A 21559-nucleotide genomic window follows, 5' to 3' on the forward strand; every position below is an offset into this window, starting at 1 on the left:
TCTTCTTCTTCTTCTTCTTTCTTCTTTTCTCTTCTTCTTCTTCTTTTCTTCTTCTTCTTCTTCTTCTTCTTCTTCTTCTTCTTCTCTTATTATTATTATTTATTATTATTATTATTATTATTTTTATATTATTTTATTATTATTATTATTATTATTATTATTATTATTATTATTATTATTATTAACCACAAATGACAAAGGAAATATCACTGTTATAAAAGAAAAATCTATAATAACAATTATGAAATTTTCTCTCTCTCTCTCTCTCTCTCTCTCTCTCTTTCTTTCTTTCTCTCTCTCTCTCTCTCTCTCTCTCTCTCCCGTTCTCTCTCTCTCTCTCTCTCTCTCTCTCCCGTTCTCTCTCTCTCTCTCTCTCTCTCTCTCCCGTTCTCTCTCTCTCTCTATCTTCACTCTTCCCCCTCTCTCTCAGCACTCTCTCTCTCTCTCTCTCTCTCTCTCTCTCTCTCTCTCTCTCTCTCTCTCTCCCTCTCTTTTTTTTTTCACTCTCTCCCTCCTGTCTTCCCCATATCTCTGTCCTCCCTTCATCATAACACAGCATTAAAATAAATATAATATTATTTAATATTGCTTTAGTGTACTCGTCTTTATGTCGTTGTCTGTCGGTCAATCTGTTCGTTTTATCTTATCTGTCAGATTGGACCGTGTTTGTGAAAGTTAACCCCCGATACTAAAGTAAAGTACAATAAAGGTTTGCTCAACACAGTATTAAAACATCGTTAACTCACTCAGTCCTAGAAAATGTTGCTTCTTTTCAAAATTGGACAAAAAATGTATTAAAAATTAGCATGTGCATAGATATTCTTATTCAACTGTCATTAACATGTAAAAATGAAAAACATTAGCTTTGATACTTTGCTTTTAATTTTTATAATAAATAGGCATGGGGTATACGTAACCCGGGTAAACTTCGGATATAGCCGCTGTTAGGGTTGAGTGAGTTAAAGGGCCCCGACAAGCGACGTGTTTAACCCCTTATTTATTTATTCATTGTAAACATCGTAAAATCGTTTGTTAGCTCAGGGTGGATCCGAGCCAGATTCGTATTCTTCTTCTTCTTCGTCAGACGATCTGGTTAGAAAGAGACAGATGGTAAATATATCATAAGTGTTAACCAGTTAACTATCGTAATCTAGACAATCTCGTATTTTAAAAACTTTGGCCAGAAAACTTGCCCTTCAGTAAATATCCATGGATTTAAATTGCCCTCATCTTGGCAAAAGCTCTCAAATCTGAGACTTCTCGAAGTTTCCTGTCTCTGTATTTCAATCTAAGGCAACGTCTCAAGAATGGTCCCGGATCATGTATTAATGCTATGGGTTTAGGTAAAATATAAGATATCAACACTCAAAACCGTGTAACCTTGAACGCTTATAGTCTGATTGATATGATTTAGTGAGAACTGATCACCAGAATGGCTGTCTAAAATAATAGCAGAGCTCAGTGACGTCAATTTCGTTCCTTCTATATATACGCCTCAAGGGCTGTTCCGTAAGCTGGTTGTCTGTGGCAGTATCTTACTTTCGTATCTACATTATCAATCAGAATGCTGGAACAAAATTATTTTTCATTTATCGCAATGTGATTGTTTCCAATTTATGCTATGCATTTAGGTAAAATACTCGCAACATTCGCCAGTCGAATACAACAGAACAAACCAAAAAACAACACACACAAAACTATGTGTAACCTTATGTTTGTATTCTGATTGATATAATTTAGTAATAATCAATCAAAAAAACAAAAAACAATAACAAATAGCTGAGTCACGTCAATAATAATAATAATAATAATAATAATAATAATAATAATAATAATAATAATAATAATAATAATAATAATAATAATAATAATAATAACATTTCTATCGAGCATAAACATGACGATGTCTTGTTCTATGCGCTTTACACTGGCAATAATATAATGACATAAAATCAAATATTTTTACTTAACAATAATATGATAACACATACTATCACTATCAATTGACACATACAAATAAAAGCGAGATAATACAATACAATAAAAGGCACTATGCAAGATATTTCTCGTAAAATAAATGATGTTTAAATCTAGATTTAGATGTCAATTTCGTTCCTTCTATACGAAAGGAATGAAAGCCGTCAGCGGTCGACCCCCTACGCAACTTCAAGACGTTCTCGCAACTTTTCACTTGCATTTGTTGTATCTCTCCTTACCACCTGCAGCAAAACCGTCACATTTGTTACGACCATGACGTAACTGTAGTACTGTAGTCGGCCATGGTTACGACACAATATACACGTTTTTCTTATTCAGATTAATTTTGTATATCACAAACTTTGAAGAATGATCTTTTTTAAATTAATAAGAACATAAAGTTGATTTGTACAGAGCTTGTTTGAGTTTTAAAAATATTTTTTTCTGCTGGGTAACCATGCCATTTTTGGGAAAATACTGACATTGATTGGTAAGGAAAGAGTAAAATGGCTGAACTTAATGTCATATGGATTCCCACCATATTGACTTACCTAACAAAGAGTGAATAGTTTGAATTTTCATCCTTTCTCAGCCTCCATCTTTCCTCTTCTGATCCAAGGTTTCTATAGCTACTCTGTCTTCTTCGTGTGTGACTGATCCGATTGGACTCCGTGTTCCTGTAACGTGACACTCATCATCATCATCATCATCATCATCATCATCATCATCATCATCATCATTATTGTGATCGTCGTCGTCGTCGTCGTCACATTATCATCATCATCATCATCATCATCGTCTTCGTTGTCGTTGTCATCGTCGTCATCGTCATCACCATTATCACCCTCCCTTCTTCTTCTTCTTCTTCTTCTTCTTCTTCTTCTTCTTCTTCTTCTTCTTCTTCTTCTTCTCTTCCTCTTCTCCTTAACTGAAAGTGGAATTCTTATGCAAGTAATTTAATGTTAATGTATAGATAGAATGCGCTTGGCCAAGGAGTTCACAACATTGCCATCCGGAAGTATAACGGACCAACACACAAACTCTGTGTAACCATGAACTTTTATAGTCTGGTTGATACACTCTAGTGAGAACAACTCACAAACGCGGATGGCAAAAACAATAACAAAGGCCTGAGTGACGTCATCTGCATACTATCTATATTATACCATTTTAAGAAATCTCAATGTTATAATAAGTAGCTAAATTAATAATAAGCAATTGATGAAGATTACAAAACGCGAGACTGAGACAAAAATTAAAAGATAATTAATATGCTTGTTTTTGACATTGCATCACGGTTGCTACATTTATTTTTCCAAACAAAGAGCACATAAATAACTGTTATAGATAGTCGAAACTGTGCAACCCCCGCCCCCCCCCCCCCCTCTCCCCCAATGTCTGATCGTTTTCTCATTTCATTGTTCTGCTGTTGGATTCATTCTAGTGTTAGTTATTCTGAATTATAAACTAATAAGTAAATAGAAAAATAACAATATAACTTCCCTTTAATATTTCTGAGGGACATAATTTGTCCTGAGGAGCAATATCTATCCCAGGCGTTGTATGCAATGCAACGCAACAAAATGAGTAAGAGGGGCTAAACTTCTTGCAAACAAAAAACAACAAACAACAAACAAAAAACAAAAACAAAAAACAAACAACCCCCAACCCCCCCCCCCCCCCCAAAAAAAAAGTCAAACAAAAAACCCATGATCTTTTGATGTATCTGTGATACTTCATCCACAAAGCCATTTCATCCCCCAACAGATCTGGGCCAAACCAAACACACAATCGCACTGACTTGGCCCGTTGTAACACACACACACACACACACACACACACACATACACACACACACACACACACATATATATATATATATATATATATATATATATATATATATATATATATATATATAATATATTATTTTTTAAAAATATTTTACCACAATGTTTGAGACAGTCTACATTAATGTTTCAGGCTTAATTTGCCATCGTCAGGACTGAGGTGTCAGTCCTGACGATGGCAAATTAAGCCTAAAACATTAATGTAAGACTGTCTCAAACATTGTGGTAATATTTTAAAAAAATAATAATTCGCTCCATTACTACATGTCGAGCACTTTTCGTACCATATTTGTATCAAACACGATTCAATATAATATATATATATATATAATATATAATATATATTATATATATATAATATATATATATATATATATATATGTATATATATTATATAATACATAGTTCCCAGATAAAGTGATATACTTCTCTCAGTTCTCCTTGATCTTGAAAATGTCTTAAAACTAGAAGGTTTTGGATTTGGCCTTTAACCCGTCTCCTGAAGTTCTTAAAACTTCAATTTCATCTTTAAAACGCTTTTCTTTGTGATCTTTCCTTAATGTAAGAACATAAAAATAATCGGAAGGCGCCAAATCTAGTGAGAAGGAAGGATGAGGTACGATTTCTAACCCGCAATCTTCTGACTATGCTGTTGTTACTGCGGCATGATAAGACGGCGCATCAGCAAAACTCCATTTCGAAACTTCCCCAAATGCTTTGTAAGGGAGGCCTTTCGAAAGCTCCTACATCCCCAGTATTAAAAGAGGGATTATTTTGATACCCCCCCCCCCCCCCCCCAACTAAATTATTTTTAATAAGTCTGCCCCGGACCCTCCCAAACCCCCTACAAGAACATTAATAATGGGGATGTAGGAGCTTTCGGAGGGATCCCGCTTTGTATCTGACTCAGTCCATTCAATAGTTGTAAGTCGTGTTTCCCGTTCATTGTTTTATTCTTTGGAAGATAGTCAAAAATAATGAAGCATTCCGTGTACCAAAATAGGGTGTGCATGACCTTCATCACAGAACGGCTCATCTTTGCCTCTTTTGGGTGGTCGGCTCTTGCTTTGAGTTGTATTTCATCTCTGTATCATATTGACAGAATATTGACAGAGCCAAAATCCATCCACTGTCACCAATTTTATGTCAAAACATTATTTTTCACAAACGCTAGTAACAACAGCGTTTTCTTCTTTCTTTCATAAATTGCTATTGCTTCCTGTTGACAAAGCTGCTTTTTTGGTTTGTGTGCTTCGGTGCGCAATAACATGCAATCTTATGAGAAATTAATAATCTTTAACTGCAAATTTCATGTGAATCAAACGATTTCTTAATAGGCAGGGCAGTTCATATGTGATCATGCTTCGTATAATATAATACTTATACTATCATTTCTCAACTTACATGTTTATGCTTTTATTCTATTTATTTAGTTTGGTTCTGTTTGGTTGTTGTTGCTATTTTTTTGGGGGTGTGGTGGTGGGGGGGGGGGGGGGGAATTGTTTTGTTTTGTTTTATTTTATTGTTTTTCTTTTATTCAAAAAATTATTTTCAAGCTCACGTTGTTAGATTTGTTGATCTTACTTTAAATCAGTCAAAGGAATTGCTTAATACTTTTTTATGTCACTGCATTATTCTCGTCAAGGGATTGTTCATTACGCGTGTCTGGCACCGGTCCGGTCAAAGACGTGTTTATAACGTGTTCATATAACATTTAGACCCCCATGCCTAATCTCAAATCAATAACGGCGAACCCACGCTGTTGGTAGACACGCAAATTAGGGAATGGCTGTAAATAGGTTAATGTGTTTATCATGTTGTAATCGTAAATTGTAGGTAAACTTGTTTATTTAATTTACGATACAATACCAATGAAAGAAAAAAATCTGGTGGTTCCAGCCTAGGAGCACCCTGTTAAACAGCGAGGAATTTGGTTCGATCCGCGTAGAATCATTTGTTTATTTTTTCTGACCCATCACTCCACTCAGAAGTGATTTGGTGGCTGCATCTATTAGCTCTTACGGAAAGTTCTTTACGAGAAACCAACGGCTAAATCATTAAAATGATGTGTGGGGTGGGGAGAAAGGGGGGTCTCATAATGTTGATAAACAATAAATGAAAAAAAAAAAACCCAAAAAACAACAACAACAAAAAAAAAAAAACAAAAAAAAAAAAAAAAAAAAAAACAGAAAATAACAAGAAAAAACAACTTTTTCATGAAACATAAACAAAATCCAATCAATAACATAAAAACAACATGTCAAAATCAAACAACCACACAAACAAACTAACAAACCAAATCCCCAAGTTAATCCATCGTGTACACGCACCATCTAGCCAGTCGACCACCGATAGCAATGACGAGAACGATGATGGCGATAGAAACGATGACACAGCCTGTGATGATGACGTCTCTCCTGCCTTGGTGGTTAATGATGACGATGATGATGATGTTGATGATGATGATGATGATGATGGTGATGATGATGATGATGATGATGATGATGATGATGATGATGGTGATGATGGTGATGTTGATGATGATGATGATGATGATGATGATGATTATGGTGTTGATGATGATGATGATGATGATGATGATGATGATGATGATGATGATGATGATATGATGATGGTGATGATGGTGATGATAATAATAATAATAATAATAATAATAATAATAATAATAATATAATAATAATAATAATAATAATATAATAATAATAATAATAATAATAATAATAATAATAATAATAATAATAATAATAATAATAATAATAATAATAATAATAATAATAGATAATGATAATAATAATAATAATATGATGATGATGATGATGATAATAATAATATAATAATAAATAATAATATAATAATAATAATAATAATAATAATATAATAATAATAATAATAATATGATGATGATAATAATAATAATAATATAATAATAATAATAATAATAATATAATATAATAATAATAATAATAATAATAAATAATAATAATAATATAATAAATAATAAATAATAATAATAATAATAATAATAATAATAATAATAATAGTAGTAGTAGTAGTAGTAGTAGTAGTAGTAGTAGTAGTAGTAGTAGTAGTAGTAGTAGTAGTAGTAGTAGTAATAATAATAATAATGACAGCGGTGGTGGTTCTGGTGGTGGTAGTGGAAGTAGTGTTGGTGGTGGTGGTTGTGGAAGTAGTGGTGGTGGTGTAATGGTGGTGGTGGTAGAGGAAGTAGTGGTGATGTAGTGGTGGTGATGATGATGATGATGATGATGATGATGATGATGATGATGATGATGATGATGATGATGATGATGATGATGATGATGATAACTGCGATTGTTGTTGTTGTTGTTATTGTTGTAATAATGATCATATTCAATGCATACCGTGTAAGATAGTTTTCCAAGGGGACTTTGTCACGTTGAGTATGATTTTATCATGCCCTGCATCAACTATATCAACGACAACACTCCTCCCTTCCCCCTTTATCTCGGTGTCAGTGTTGTTGTTACTTGTGTTGTTGTGGTTCGTGATGCTTCTGTTAAGCTTGTTATTTTCAATGGCTGGGGGTGTAATGTCGTAATTTTATATTAAATTAATAATATATAGAAAATTAAAATTGCGTTGAGGATTTTGAATACGGGTTTTAATATGCGAAAAACTAAAATGTCACATTTCTTATCATTCGACCATAGATTTATAAATAGTAATGTTATGTGTAACGTTCAGTAATTCGATATATATATGTAAAATAAAATTCAAAGACTCATTGTGTTCAACGACTGGTAGCCATGTTCCTTTATATTCCAACCCTCTTTTCTCACAAGGTAAGTCACTCAGGATATTTATTCCAACATATTTGCTTTATAGTTTAACTCCCTTTAATTACGGACGTAAAAGTAAATACACTACACTATGCATTCGACATTAAACTTAGTTTTCCCCACCCACTCCATTCGATATAATACCGATAGACGAGTTGGGTAATATGTGCTTTATTGAAGAGAATGGATACGTTTCTTTAAGTGAAACAAAAAAAGATTACTATTTGCACTTCTACTTTGACTTTTAAGTTAATTTTTGTCATTTATTGCTCCACCAAGAAATGCCCCTACCTGCAGCAGAGAATGTACTAACTAATCTGCCATCCCCTTCTCTCTCTCTCTCTCTCTCTCTCTCTCTCTCTCTCTCTCTCTCTCTCTCTCTCTCTCCGTAGCCCTAACATATTTTTTAAAAAGGGTATCGAGTTTTAAGAAAAGAAACACGATAAATGAGTGACTTACTGTCTTCGTCGTATGTGTCGTCATATAACTGGTCCTTCATTAGTTGTAATTGTTGCCTAGAAAAAGGCGTCTTTTGAGAAGTTTGATGGGGCATTTTTGACCCCTGTGCATCCCCCTTGCTCAAATGGAATCCTTTCCTGTTAGGATTCTTCTGGTCTGGAGTGTCACTTACTTCATCCGTTTCCCCATGATGCTCTGGAGTTTTGTCTTGAAGTCGGTCACCATCCTTGATTTGTTCATCAATTTTTACATCACCATTTTTAATTAGCCCAGTTAGCTTGTTTGTTTTCTTTCTAGCGTGTGACTTTGAGGAAAACGTTTGATGGTTCCGATTTTTCATTAATTTTTTCTTTTCAATATGTTTAAATTTTGCTTTATCCTTATTTCTATCTCGTACCAATGATTTTTCTTCATGGTTATTCGTCTTTTTAAAGCCCCCCTCCTTCTCTTCTTCATCTTCTCCTTCCTCCTCCGCCTCATCTTCCCCTTCCTCCTCATTTTTGTAATCATCATTACTGTATATGGCTTCGTCTCCCTGACTTTTCAAATTCTGATAGGCCCTGAGATATTCTTCGAACAGTCTCTCATGGTCTTTGTCCAACTGCTTCTCGGCGTCTCCAATAATTTGCCTCTCGGTGTCATACAGCCCATGCTGCTGCTTTTCTCTCCTGCCTTTGTCCCCGTGGTTTCTTGTCCTAGAAATATCACGGCTTTTGGGCAATTTGAGATGAACCTCTTTGGGCTCGTTTATGGAGATGTCTTTGTCTGTCTGCGAATTCGTGATTTTGTTGATTTGATATTTTGTAGCAGCGTCTGTATCCCCTCTCCATAAACCGTAGCTCTTGCCGCTTTTCGCAAAATCGCCAAAGAATTTCTGATTTTCAGATCCGTTTTCTAATCTTTCACCTCTCCCTTCCTCTTCTCTATCTCGTTGCTTCTTCGCCTCTTCTTCAAATATTCTGATGTCTCTTTCAACATCATCCAGTAAAGTATCCTCCGAGCGTCCACCTTTTCTATCGGTGGTGCGTTTAACTCTAACGTTTTGTCTTTTTTCATGCAATCTCGGATTTCCACGGTTATGAATGATTTTAAGAGCTGACCTGAAAGTATCAACCATTTGTCCAACGGCATCATAATAAGATAAGAAAATGATCGGAATGTGCTGAAAGATCTTTTGGGGCAATCGAAGTGAAACTTCTTTGAGGTAACTTTTTGTGAAAGATCTTCTGGGACCTCGCTGGATAACAAAAATACAACATAGTTGAAGACTCTTAAAATCAAAATTCAGAGAGAAGCATTGGCTTGTCAGCTTTCTTCCAGCAATACAAATAGAATTAGTGCAAGGGGTGTGAAGATTGTCAGATCGTAGGAAATCAAAACGCCCTTCTATAATATGAATCCAAATGTTTGAAAGACAAAAAAACGGTCGTGCTTTTGCATACAAGATCAAAATTTTAAACAGGCAAATGGACCTATCATGCTCTGCGACATCAAACTCCCAAAAGTAAAGAAACTCGAAAGGTTTTTGAATAAAATTCCCTCTTAAATTCTGAATCCAAAATTGAGGAATTTTAGAATGGCGTTGACAGAGATGACAGATAAAATGATGACAACTCTTTAACCTCAATAATTTCTTTTTGAAAAAGTGTGGTCTTGCATTTTGATGATGATGCTTGGGAAAAAATCGAATGCGCTGTCTACGAGTTGGTTTAATAACAGGAGAGATGCAACTTTTTGTAAGCTTCCGAGTTTTAAGATTGCGATTATAACTAAACTGGACAATAAGGTATCCTCGTTTAACGCTAAATAGCGGCGGTGAAAGACGTTCCCGTCTTAGTACGTGTATCCGAAGACTCCGAAGAACACGTAATGCCAAAACTCCAGCCACTTGTCCACAAGGTAGACAAAAACGTGAAGAGCGCCAGAATAGAAGATCATGATGAGATCGTAGGTGAGGTGGAACAAGGTGTACACGAAGAAGGAAAAGCCGCAAAAGATACACCTCACTGACTCCAAAAATGTTAATAAGGAATCGGATATCGCTTTCAATGTGAGTATCATCGGGCCGGTTCTTATCGATTTTGGGGATGGTAATGTAAATGTTGTCGTTGTTGTTGTTTATGTTGTTGTAGAAGGAGGGGGAGTAGGTGGTGCTGTAGCCACTTCTACTTCTTCTACTGCTGTTCGTGTTTTTGTTTTTATTATTTTTGTCACTATTGACACTGTGGTCTCTGTTATTGAAATGTCTGGCTTCGTTGTCGTTGTCTGATCCAGCAATGTGGGAATGCGTTTGATTGTTTACTTCTATTTTTTCTCTTCGTGTTGACGAGATAACTTGTTGCATAGATTTGTTTTTGGCAACCGTTTTACCAGTTGATTCTCCGATCTGTCTGAGCTCTGGAAATAATCCATTGTTCTATTTCACATTAACATCAGATCATGTTTTCAAAAAGTAAGCAGCCACTGTAATTTTTCTTGTTTTTCTCCTCCTCATCATCATCGTCTTCATAATCTCCATCATCATCATCGTCATCATCATCATAATCATCATCATCATCATTGTCACCATTATCATCATCATCATCATCATTATCATCATCATCACCGACATCATGACTATCATCATCACCATCATCGTCGCCATCATCTTCATACTTCTTCTTCTTCTTCTTCTTCTTCTTCTTCTTCTTCTTCTTCTTCTTCTTCTTCTTCTTCTCCTTCTTCTTCTTCTTCTTCTTCTTCTTCTTCTTCTTCTTCTTCTTCTTTTCCTTCTTCTTCTTCTTCTCTTCTTCTTCCTTCTTCTTCTTCTTCTTCTTCTTCTTCTTCTTCTTCTTCAAAATTATTATTATTATTATTATTATTATTGTCATTATTATTATTTATATTATTATTATTATTATTATTATTATTATTATTATTATTATTATTATTATTATTATTATTATTATTATTATTATTATTATTATTATTATTATTATTATTTTCATTATTATTAGTCAAATTCATCCATAAGACCATTAGTAAATACGATATTTCCAATTCCAAACAAAAACTGTATTAGTATGATATATGGATCTATATTTTGTAAAAACCTGAGATATTATTACGACGGTCAGTAAATTCTAAAAAAATCTGAATCGATGTTTTTACCTGCGACTGTAAGGTAATAAAGTATAAGGATACAGCAGGTGACTAATATCAAATCCTTGACATTGCTACAAAGCATCATTCAACAGGTTACACAGTTGTATTTTCTTTTAATCAAGAATCATACAGATCAAATCGTTTCTTTTGTTTACATATTGACGTGTTCTGTCCATTCCTTACCATTGAAAATATATTATCTTTTTGTGCAACTGGTGATATATAAAAATAAAACACACAAAAATCGATTACGTCATTCTTTTTTCATGATTGATTATGTAATAAGGACCCTCCCCCCCCCCCTCATTTTTTAAGGTTAAAAAAATAAATACAAAGTCTAAGAAAGAAAGATTAAGATTATATTTTAATAGTGTCCGTAAAGAATAATGAGAGTGGATTTTGGTTTTCCTTTCTGTGAACAATGAATGGCTAAATATAAAAGCAAAAAAAAAAAAATAAATAAAAAAAAGCAAACAAACAACAACAAACAAACAAAAAAACCCCGAAAAACTATACATATTGAAAATAAATTTTGAACAAAAAAATACATAGATAGATCTAGCTAAATTCTCTAGAACTGTGAAACTTGTTGAGATTCATTGCACAAATCTATACCCCACTATTGATTTCTCTTTTCACTCTCCTCCTTCATGATGTAGAAGTAGACGCCTCTGTGTTGAAGGACAGTTCGACATGCGTTAATAAAACAAATCAAACAAATCGTCGCAATTATAATAGATGCACTGAGTGGCACTGTTGAATAATAATAGAACGATTCTGTCTCCTGCTAATCTTGTTCCCTATAGGATAGAAGCAAAACACGGTGAATTGCTGGTGCTTGGACTAAGTGAAAGGAAGGTGTGTCAGTGGTCTTCAAGAGAACAAATGAATAGATTGCACATGGGATCTTCATCTTTTTTTCCTGATCAAACAAGTACAATAGATGACGGCCACAAAATATACAAGGAAAATATTTTTTAAAAAAACAACTTAATGCTGCTTTTGGCATACTACATTCATGCACTCTAGCACATGGTCCTTTCTAAGGGATAAAAAGAGGCAACTTATTGCATTGTGACAATTTTTGCATCAAAGAAATATCTGACTTTTAGGGGGATGTATGGCTCTCGATCGTGCATGCGAAAAGAAAAGTTTGTTGAACATCTTGTAATTGTAACATAATACTATTAACTATGTCCCTTCACAAACAGATATCTTCGAAACATACTCGTAAGCCGTATCAGAAGGCATGAGAAAATCAGTAATAAAGACTTGTGGTTAAAAGCTGGACAAGTGGAAATTAGCAAACAAAGCTCAACAAGAAAATGGAAATGGATTGGTCACAATTTCAGAAAGCCAACAAGAGACATTATGAGACATGCTGTGGACTTGAACCCTTAGGGAAAAAGGAAGGTGGGATGCCAAGGAAAAACGTAGAAGGTCTTGTGAGGAAGAGGTGAAGTTGGCTAGAATGTCCTGGGGGGGGGGGGGGGGGGGGGGGGGATGGGGGGGGGGGGGGGGGGGGAGATGAAGAAGACACAGATCAGGATACGGTGGAGATATACTGTTGGAAGAAAATATAACTTTTATATAGTGCAATATCCACTAAACGTGCTCAAAGCGCTTTGCAAAGCCTTATGGTCTGGTCCTAAAGGATTAAATGATGAATGATGATTAACTATGTCTTGTCTGATTATGGAGATAAAGATAAAGGGAGTAAATCTGACTCATGAATGAACAACACAAATCAAACGACGTTTCGGCCCTTGGCCTTTATTAAGTAAACACAGAATACATATTTATTTATATTAGATTGTCATAATAACATAGGCGAAAATTTGTAAATGTGTGTGTGCGTGTGTGTGTATGTGTGTGTGTGTGTGTGTGTGTATGTATATTTTTGTATAAATATATATATATATATATATATATATATATATATATAATTTTAAAAACACAAAACAAACTATATTATTCAAAAATTCTTTATTTTAGAATAATATAGTTTGTTTTGTGTTTTTTAATTATATATATATATATATATATATATATATATATATATATATATATATATATATATAAATATATATACTTTTAAAATTTAATTTATCACTCTCCTCTATTTTAAATATAACTTTGAAACGCACCCTTCCACTCCCGTTCTCCCACTTTCATTCTCTCTCTCTGTCTCCATCTTTGTGTGTGTCTCTCTCTCTCTATCTCTCTCTCTCTCTCTCTCTCTCTCTCTCTATCTCTCTCTCTCTCGTTTTTTAAAATTTTTTAAAATTAATTTTTCTTTCAATATCTAAACAGCGGAGGTAGGGGACCACTAATAACACTATTGCTGTCTAGTATTCTTCAATTACCCCCTCCCCCTCCCCCACCCCCCCCCCTACCTTATTCTTGAAATATATATGTAATTATTCATCTCTCTCTCTCTCTCTCTCTCTCTCTCTCTCTCTCTCTCTCTTCCATTGCACACCCTCACACACACACACACACACACACACACACACACACACGCACGCACACACAGTTACAAATTTTCGCCTATATTATTATGACAATCTTATATAAATATATACGTATTCTGTGTTTACTTGATAAAGGCCAAGGGCCGAAACGTCGTTTGTTTTGTGTTGTTCATTTATGAGTCAGATTTACTCCCTTTACCGTTATCTCCATTTTATTGACTCACTTAGGCACCTCTATTTACTTATCTGTTTACCTTACTTTACCATTTCACATATAATCATTAAGCCAATGGCATGTTTGTATATCGGAAGTGTATATAGTACCTACCATGTAATGTTTCATTTTAAGAGTAGATGGATAGAGTTGGTCGTTACAAAGACGAGCAGATAGTGTGAAAAGAAGAGGTTTATTTGCTTTGGAGAGTAGTAATACTCCTGGATCCTTTAAGCACCAGCAAGATTGGGTTTAATTTTATCAATTTGATATCATCGGGCCGCCTTACACAAGTCCAATGGGGTTTTTTTGACCCACAAATAAGTGGCCACGACCCCGTTACGGAGTGGCCGCCTGTTATGCAGTAACAAAATAGTGAAAAAAAACAAACGATAGTCAACATCGAAGGCTGGCCGCCAGATACAAGTGGCCGCGAATACACGTTTGACTGTACTCTGATAGTGTGCTCTTGTAATCGACATTTGTTTTCTATTTGAACCACCATAATGGGCAGGGAGACACTTACCGTGTCTTCTATCCACCTGTATCTGTTTTCCAACATGCTTTCTGTCTTTGACCTGGAATGAAATTACTTGGTTTTGTCATGCCCTGGCCGGATACCCTGGCTGGGATGGAAACAGTCAAATGTATAGTTAGAGTTTTGGGAGATGATATTTTGTTTCTTGTAAACCATCTCTCTGTTATGCACTGTATTATTTTTGTTGTATATAGATATAATTTGTAAACATTTGAGTGTGTTCCTCTTAGTTGGGACATGTGCTTGTGTCAGGATGAGACATTAAGATGATCTCAAACTAAGTACACAGATAGTGATAATGTGCTCTTGGAATCTACATCTCCCAATTTGAACTAATTCTCCTTTGTCTTCCCGTTTTCGGGTACTTTAATTGTAATTTTAGAACTTAACTATCCCATTTTCTTCCTTCTACTGGGGCTGATATGACCTGAATGTGTTGCAAGCTCCGCAAAACCCTTAAACTTAAAAACAAAAAACTATTTGAACCATTCCCCTTCATCTTGCTTTTTCTCATGTACTTTTAATTGCAAGTCTAGAATCTTTTCTCTATCTTGCAAGCACCATAAAACCCTTAAAAAACAGAACAAAAACAACAAATCCTTGGGTGACTTTAGCCCCAGATGAATGCAAGCGTTAACCTCCACATTGTACATTATAAGTAGTACTTGGCTATAATTGGCAGCTTTGATGGTATTGTATGAGTAGAATCCCTTGATTTTAACTAACTTGGTGAAAATTAAATCTGAAAAAGAAAAGAAATGAAAAGTGCAGAAAAAAAGTCAAGATAATAGAAACAATACGAAATCAGAAACAAAATGATAAAAAAGAGTTAACAATACAAGGCAGGGTACTAATATATAGTAATATGATTAATTGATACTTTATTTTCCCACTTAAATGTTTAAAGCGCTTTTTAAAAAAATACTGGCAGTTGCCTATCTAGTTGAATTGAGGACTTTTTCTTTCATGGTCATAGTTGAAACATCAATCAGGTCTCATGGGTGATCATAACTCTGGAATCCTCGCTGTTATCTGCCCTCTCAAAGAGTACCACGTCTCTCATTCACCGGCAGCATCTTGTTGTTATAGTAAAATGATTAATAAAGAAGCTCTTCTTTATCAGTTCTTCAACAAATTCACGCCATCATAGATCAAGTCCAAGATACAAACCTTGTATGAATAAGTACTTATCACAATTACATATCAACACGTGCAAGATTGTATTCATTGACTTTTCTGTCTTCCGATTTCTTTCTTGAGTTCCTCTAATTCAGAGACTGACTCCACCTTTTGATGGACTCTAAAGATCTGGTGATGATGATATAAAATGAATAATAAATAACAGGTGATTAAATTTAATTTACAATATGAAATATGTCTGAAAGTTACCCCGTCATAACTTATATCGTTATAAAACAGCTGATACTGATATTGAATATAATTTTTCTCAACCGCTTTTCCTGGTTTTTCCTGTAGTCTTAATCTTAATTACCTGACACATATCTGCTCTCTCTCTCTCTCTCTCTCTCTCTCTCTCTCTCTGTCTCTCTTTCTCTCTCTCTCTCTCTCTCTGTCTCTCTTTCTCTCTCTCTCTCTCTCTCTCTCTCTCTCTCTCTCTCTCTCTCTCTCTCTCTCTCTCTCTCTCTCTCACTATCTCTCTCTCTCGAAAATGGCTAAACCAAGATTTTTTAAAATGGGAAGACAATTTATAACAAGCATTTTGTATCCGTTGCTTACTTTCCTTGTCTCAAGCACTGAGGAGTTTGCTGGGTGGGGTTCCGGACCTCCCATAGTGGCCAGGTAGGCACTTATTTTATCTTCTATCTATATGTTTTCCAACATGTTCTCTGTCATTGTCTTGGAATGAGATTACCTACCAAAAAAAAATAAAACCAAACCAAAACAAAACAAACAAACAAAAAGACCCAAAAAAAAAGAAAAAAAAAAAAAGATAGCGCTCAACAGCGAAATGTTCAAATCTTCAAATGGTCTTTTCTTCTCCACTACTCCACAGCGTAGGTGACCTTTGTGTACTTAACTTAGACAAGTCCGATTTCCGGTAAAATCAGCTGATTTCGAATGGGCCGAGTTCTCAGCCTTGTCGATTCTCGTTCCACTTTCGATTTTACTCTTTCGAGAGCAAAGCTTGAATTTTATTTTGGTTCCAACTGTGTCTTTCTTTTCTTTGGACTATTTACTGTGACATATTATACATAAATTTCTACTTCATGCTGGATTATCCTTAATTAATTGTGTTTATTTCATACTATTTTTACTTTTAACACGTAATTTCATGCTCAAGCCTCGACTGAGTCAACGGTGAAAAGATAACAAACGCACATCAACACATTTACTATCTAGATAGACTCTGATCTCTTTGGTTGTCAACATGTTTACACTTCAGACTTTATTTACACTTTATTATCATTTGTCATTTTGCTGCCTTGTTTAATTTGTAAGAAGCTTGGCCTTCTCGGGGAAGGTCTTTCTTTGCCTTTCCTTCATGTTTATTCGCTGTGTTGACTGCTTCTCCATTGCCTGTTAGTTTATTTTATCTATCACTATTTCAATCGAATTTTTACAAAATTCTTAATTGTTACTCTCTCCGTATATCAGACAAGCAGTAAGTATCAGTTTATGGATTTTCACTGGAAGACAAAGATGCTTTGCATGCTTGGGTTCGTAGTCTACACAATGATCTCAAAACTTATGACGTGACAAAGATCATGGGTGTTTGTGACTTACATTGGCCACCAAATACGCCTATGGTACAACGAAATAGACACCGTGTCCCTGCTGTGTCACCATCGGTATTTAATGTCCAAAAATCATGTGTACCAAATATTCACAGTAAAAACCCTTCGACCTACGTGTAAGGTCTTGTCTGTTGTTCACTCGGTGGAACCTGATCAGCGTTCAGAGTTTTAACGATAAGATAAGTTTTACAGCTAAAACTTGTATGCAGAGTTGAAAAAGAAAGTTGAAGATTTTGCATGCATAGCTGAAGATAACAAAAGTTATTTGATTTTAAGTAAAGCAATGCACGGGCCTATTCATAGATTTTCAATCTATCTCAAACCCACTGAAACTGGCATTACCTCAACCTCAAATTTAAACTTTGAATGTGAAGTTTACTTTAAATTGAAGAGAACCATCACATCAGTTTCTCGCTGGAGTGAGTTTGATGAACTTACACGATATTTGAGAATAGATATCATCTCTGGAGATAAAAAAACGACTCTTTATGCCATTTTACTGCCTTGTACAATGCACCTAAAAATAAGAAACTCCTACCTTGCACGACATTCTCCTTGTCTTTGACTGGCACAGTAAATCAAGGATCGCGTACAATAATATTAGGGAGCATTTCCAGCTGCCAGCCATTTCTACATTAAGGAAAATCACAGCCGTTACCAAAACTGTAAATGATTTAAATTTGTTTTGTTTCAATCAATTTTTGAGGAATGCGACGATAGAAGTCGAGGCTGCATTCTTATCATAGATGAAATTCACATCAGAGCCTCAATCACTTATAAAGGTGGTACTTTATTGGGATATGCAGCTGATTACCCTGACAAAATTGCTACCACCATGCTTTGCATCATGGTAAAATGTTTCTTTGGCTACTACTACTACTACTACTACTACTACTACTACTACTACTACTACTACTACTACTACTACTACTACTACTACTACTACTACTACTACTACTACTACTACTACTACTACTACTACTACTACTACTACTACTACTACTACTACTACGACTGCTACTACTACTACTACTACTACTACTACTACTACTACTACTACTACTACTACTACTACTACTACTACTACTACTACTACTACTACGACTACTACTACTAATACTACTACATACTACTAATACTACAACAACTACCACTAACAGTTCTAATATTACTGCTACCATCAAAACCACCACCATTACTTCTATTGCTACTACTACTACTACTACTACTACTACTACTACTACTACTACTACTACTACTACTACTACTACTACTACTACTACTACTACGTACTACTACTACTACTACTACTACTACTACTACTACTACTACTACTACTACTAATACTACTACATACTACTAATACTACAACAACTACCACTAACAGTTCTAATATTACTGCTACTATCAACACCACCACCACTACTTCTATTGCTACTACTACTACTACTACTACTACTACTACTACTACTACTACTACTACTACTAATACTACTACTACTACTACTACTACTACTACTACTACTACTACTACTACTACTACTAATACTACTACTACTACTACTACTACTACTATTACATACTACTAATACTACAACAACTACCACTAACAGTTCTAATATTACTGCTACCATCAACACCACCACCACTACTTCTATTGCTACTACTACTACTACTACTACTACTACTACTACTACTACTACTACTACTACTACTACTACTACTACTACTACTACTATTGTTTTCAATGTAGACTAATATCCACGAGATACTCTCCAAAGACATACTTTACAAAGGCGTTTCAAGCCAACATCATAACTTAACATTAGAACAAGAGAGGTGTGTGTCATCAGCAGGGTATATAAAATCCAAGACGAGGTAAAGTATGCCGAAATACACATGGGGTGATGATGGAAGTTAAAAGAGGCCAAGGCAAGAAAATAGTGTTCGGTTCCATATGATCAAGACGAATACTCATACATGCGAGAGACAGAGCCTTCAATGTCAGGATACCGGACACTATCTCCTCATACTTGTCTTCACATGCCACAGGCAACTTGATTTCATCCGATTTGGTATAGTTAAGTCAGGATAAATCGAATTCGGTTGTGATAAAATTACGCCATTCATTTTTATCCTAACTCGACTGTACGCACAAATCGCTTGTCGTTAAAAAGGTTAAGAACGTGTCACAGCATGTTGGTCAATGGTGTTGAAAAAAGCAGATATGACAGGCAAATATTGAAATCTTCCAAACAAAGCAATGTTTTCTCTAAAATTCAAGAATATTAAAAGAACAGTTACCCCATCATGTAGGACGGGCCTGGGCTAAAAACAGAAATTTGTACAAAGGAATAAATAATAACAATAATAATAGATCTTTATTGTCCATAAATATGGCAATTTGTCATTTAGTTACACCTGTTATAACGTTATATGAGAACTATGACATTGAACAGATATTTCACTCCTACTTATTCTCTCTCTCTCTCTCTCTCTCTCTCTCTCTCTCTCTCTCTCTCTCTCTCTCTCTCTCTTCCTCATGTTGGTCATATAAAAATACCAATAAATCAACAACTCAAATAAGATGCAAACTAGGCATCAGACTATCAAACTTTAAAAATTCCTAGATCTGATGATAATAATGATACTGTCGCACTCTTGAAAAAAAAACATATTTGAAATTTGGCCAGAAAACTCGTCCTACAAATGGGTTAGATAAAATGTGAGGATTGACACGAATCCCTGTGGGGCTTACTTCCAGAATTGTCAAATTGTCCCAAAAAGTCATCAAGTGTTCATGTAAGAGAAAATTTATCGGCACTCGATGCAAATGTTTAAGGTCCAGCTTCTCTTTATCGGATTTGTGTAGATGCAGAGGGTGTTATGTTAGTACAGTAATGAATAATATTCTCTCTCACTCTCTCTCACTCTCTGTCTCTTCTAAACTCTCTCTTTCTTTCTCCCTCCCTTTCTCTCTCTCTGGGTGGCTGACCATTCTTTTGCAAGGAGGAGAACCATATTATATGTCCAGCCTGGTAAGCTGCTCTTTTGAATAAATGTACCAATGCTCCAGAAGTTGGAGGTAGTCTCTCAATTGTTAGTCCTTTCTGTTTAAATAGAATCCTTCTCGCTTCATTTATACGATTGTAAGTCATGTGTTTGTCATACATAAAGAAAACAAATTCTTCCAGTGTGTTGATGGCTTTTTCAGATATTTAACTCTCTACTTACCAGCCATTTTTAGAATTTCTCCCGAAAATTCACACCTACCCAGCACAAAAATATACTTTTCTTACTCAAACAAAAAAGTAATAAGTGAGCTCTACAACACAGTGTTTAGTATTTACAGCTGTAATCAAAGCATTTCTTTAAATTTTGTGATGTACAAGAGAAATCAGAATAAGAAAATTGTCGGTTGCATCGTAACGAATGTGACGAATTTCCTATGGGTGGTAAGGAGAGGGTAGAGATTGCTCGGTAATGGCCCTTGAGCGTGAAGAATGGCGTTTCATGACATTCAACCTCTGTAGGGAGACGGAACTATGGTAAGTAAGTAAGTAACTTGGAGATGAGGACAATTCAAGACTGTGGACGTAACATCTGGTTTTCCTGCCCGTGGTAGTCACGCTGTCATTGCATTGAAAAGAGGAAATAGTATCGCATCCAGTGAAATCATGGAAGAAGGATAAAGCTCTAGAATTTTTCTGGACTTAAACATCCTGCAATTTCATGAATTTGTAGGTATTTAAAGTTGCGACCAGTACCATATGCAATCTATATGTATTGCACATTCAAATGAAAATAGAAATATGTCGTCAGTACACAGCGATATCATCATATCCAATCCTCGTCGCATCAGCAATGTGTAAAGTCATTCTATTGTTGGCCTCCTCTATTGAAATAGATAGTATGCACTTGGCTAAGAAGCTCATAACATTGCCATCCGGAGGTATAACGGACCAACACACAAAACTGTGTGTATCCATGAACGTTTATAGTCAGGTTAATACAGTTCAGTGAGCATTACTCATAAACGCGGATGGCAAAAAACAATAACAAACACCTGAGTGACGTCATCTTTGAACTATCTATAGAAGATTCTTCAGAATCGTGAGCATTGCTCAGAATATCACGTCCAATGTAATAAACACAGCTTTCTCTTCCAGCACAATGAACTCCATTGCTGCTTTTGCCAGAAATTTAAACAAAGAAGATTTAATTTCGTTGTTTCTCAAAAAATCCCTCCAATGTCTTGGTGTTTATGCAACAGGATTTAACCTTCCTAACTCCAGATTGGCCTCT

The 21559-nt window shown here is 35.1% G+C and overlaps 1 protein-coding gene across 6 annotated transcripts; it reads right to left on the bottom strand.

Moving 5' to 3' along the window:
• Positions 1 to 503: 503 nt before the first annotated feature.
• On the bottom strand, positions 504 to 11443 carry LOC144979293 (uncharacterized). Of its 6 annotated transcripts, none has more exons than XR_013646657.1 (6): positions 11279 to 11443; positions 8129 to 10525; positions 7232 to 7408; positions 6120 to 6244; positions 2529 to 2654; positions 504 to 1089 (listed from the first exon to the last, which is right to left on the bottom strand). XR_013646657.1 is itself a non-coding variant. In XM_078925917.1 (6 exons), exons 1-5 carry the CDS (start codon positions 11355 to 11357, stop codon positions 2566 to 2568), a joined length of 2829 nt encoding a protein of 942 aa, XP_078782043.1. In that variant the 5' UTR covers positions 11358 to 11443; the 3' UTR covers positions 504 to 1089; positions 2529 to 2565. The 6 variants fall into 6 exon arrangements, 5 of the variants coding, with proteins under 5 accessions (XP_078782043.1, XP_078782040.1, XP_078782042.1 ...); XM_078925917.1 differs by having other exon boundaries at positions 6158 to 6244; XM_078925914.1 differs by having other exon boundaries at positions 6124 to 6244.
• Between the last annotated feature and the right edge of the window lie 10116 nt (positions 11444 to 21559).

This window comes from Berghia stephanieae, chromosome 9 (assembly GCF_034508935.2).
Source record: "Berghia stephanieae isolate SIO BIC M18660-M18661 chromosome 9, UCSD_Bste_1.3, whole genome shotgun sequence".
Classification (NCBI taxonomy): domain Eukaryota; kingdom Metazoa; phylum Mollusca; class Gastropoda; order Nudibranchia; family Aeolidiidae; genus Berghia; species Berghia stephanieae.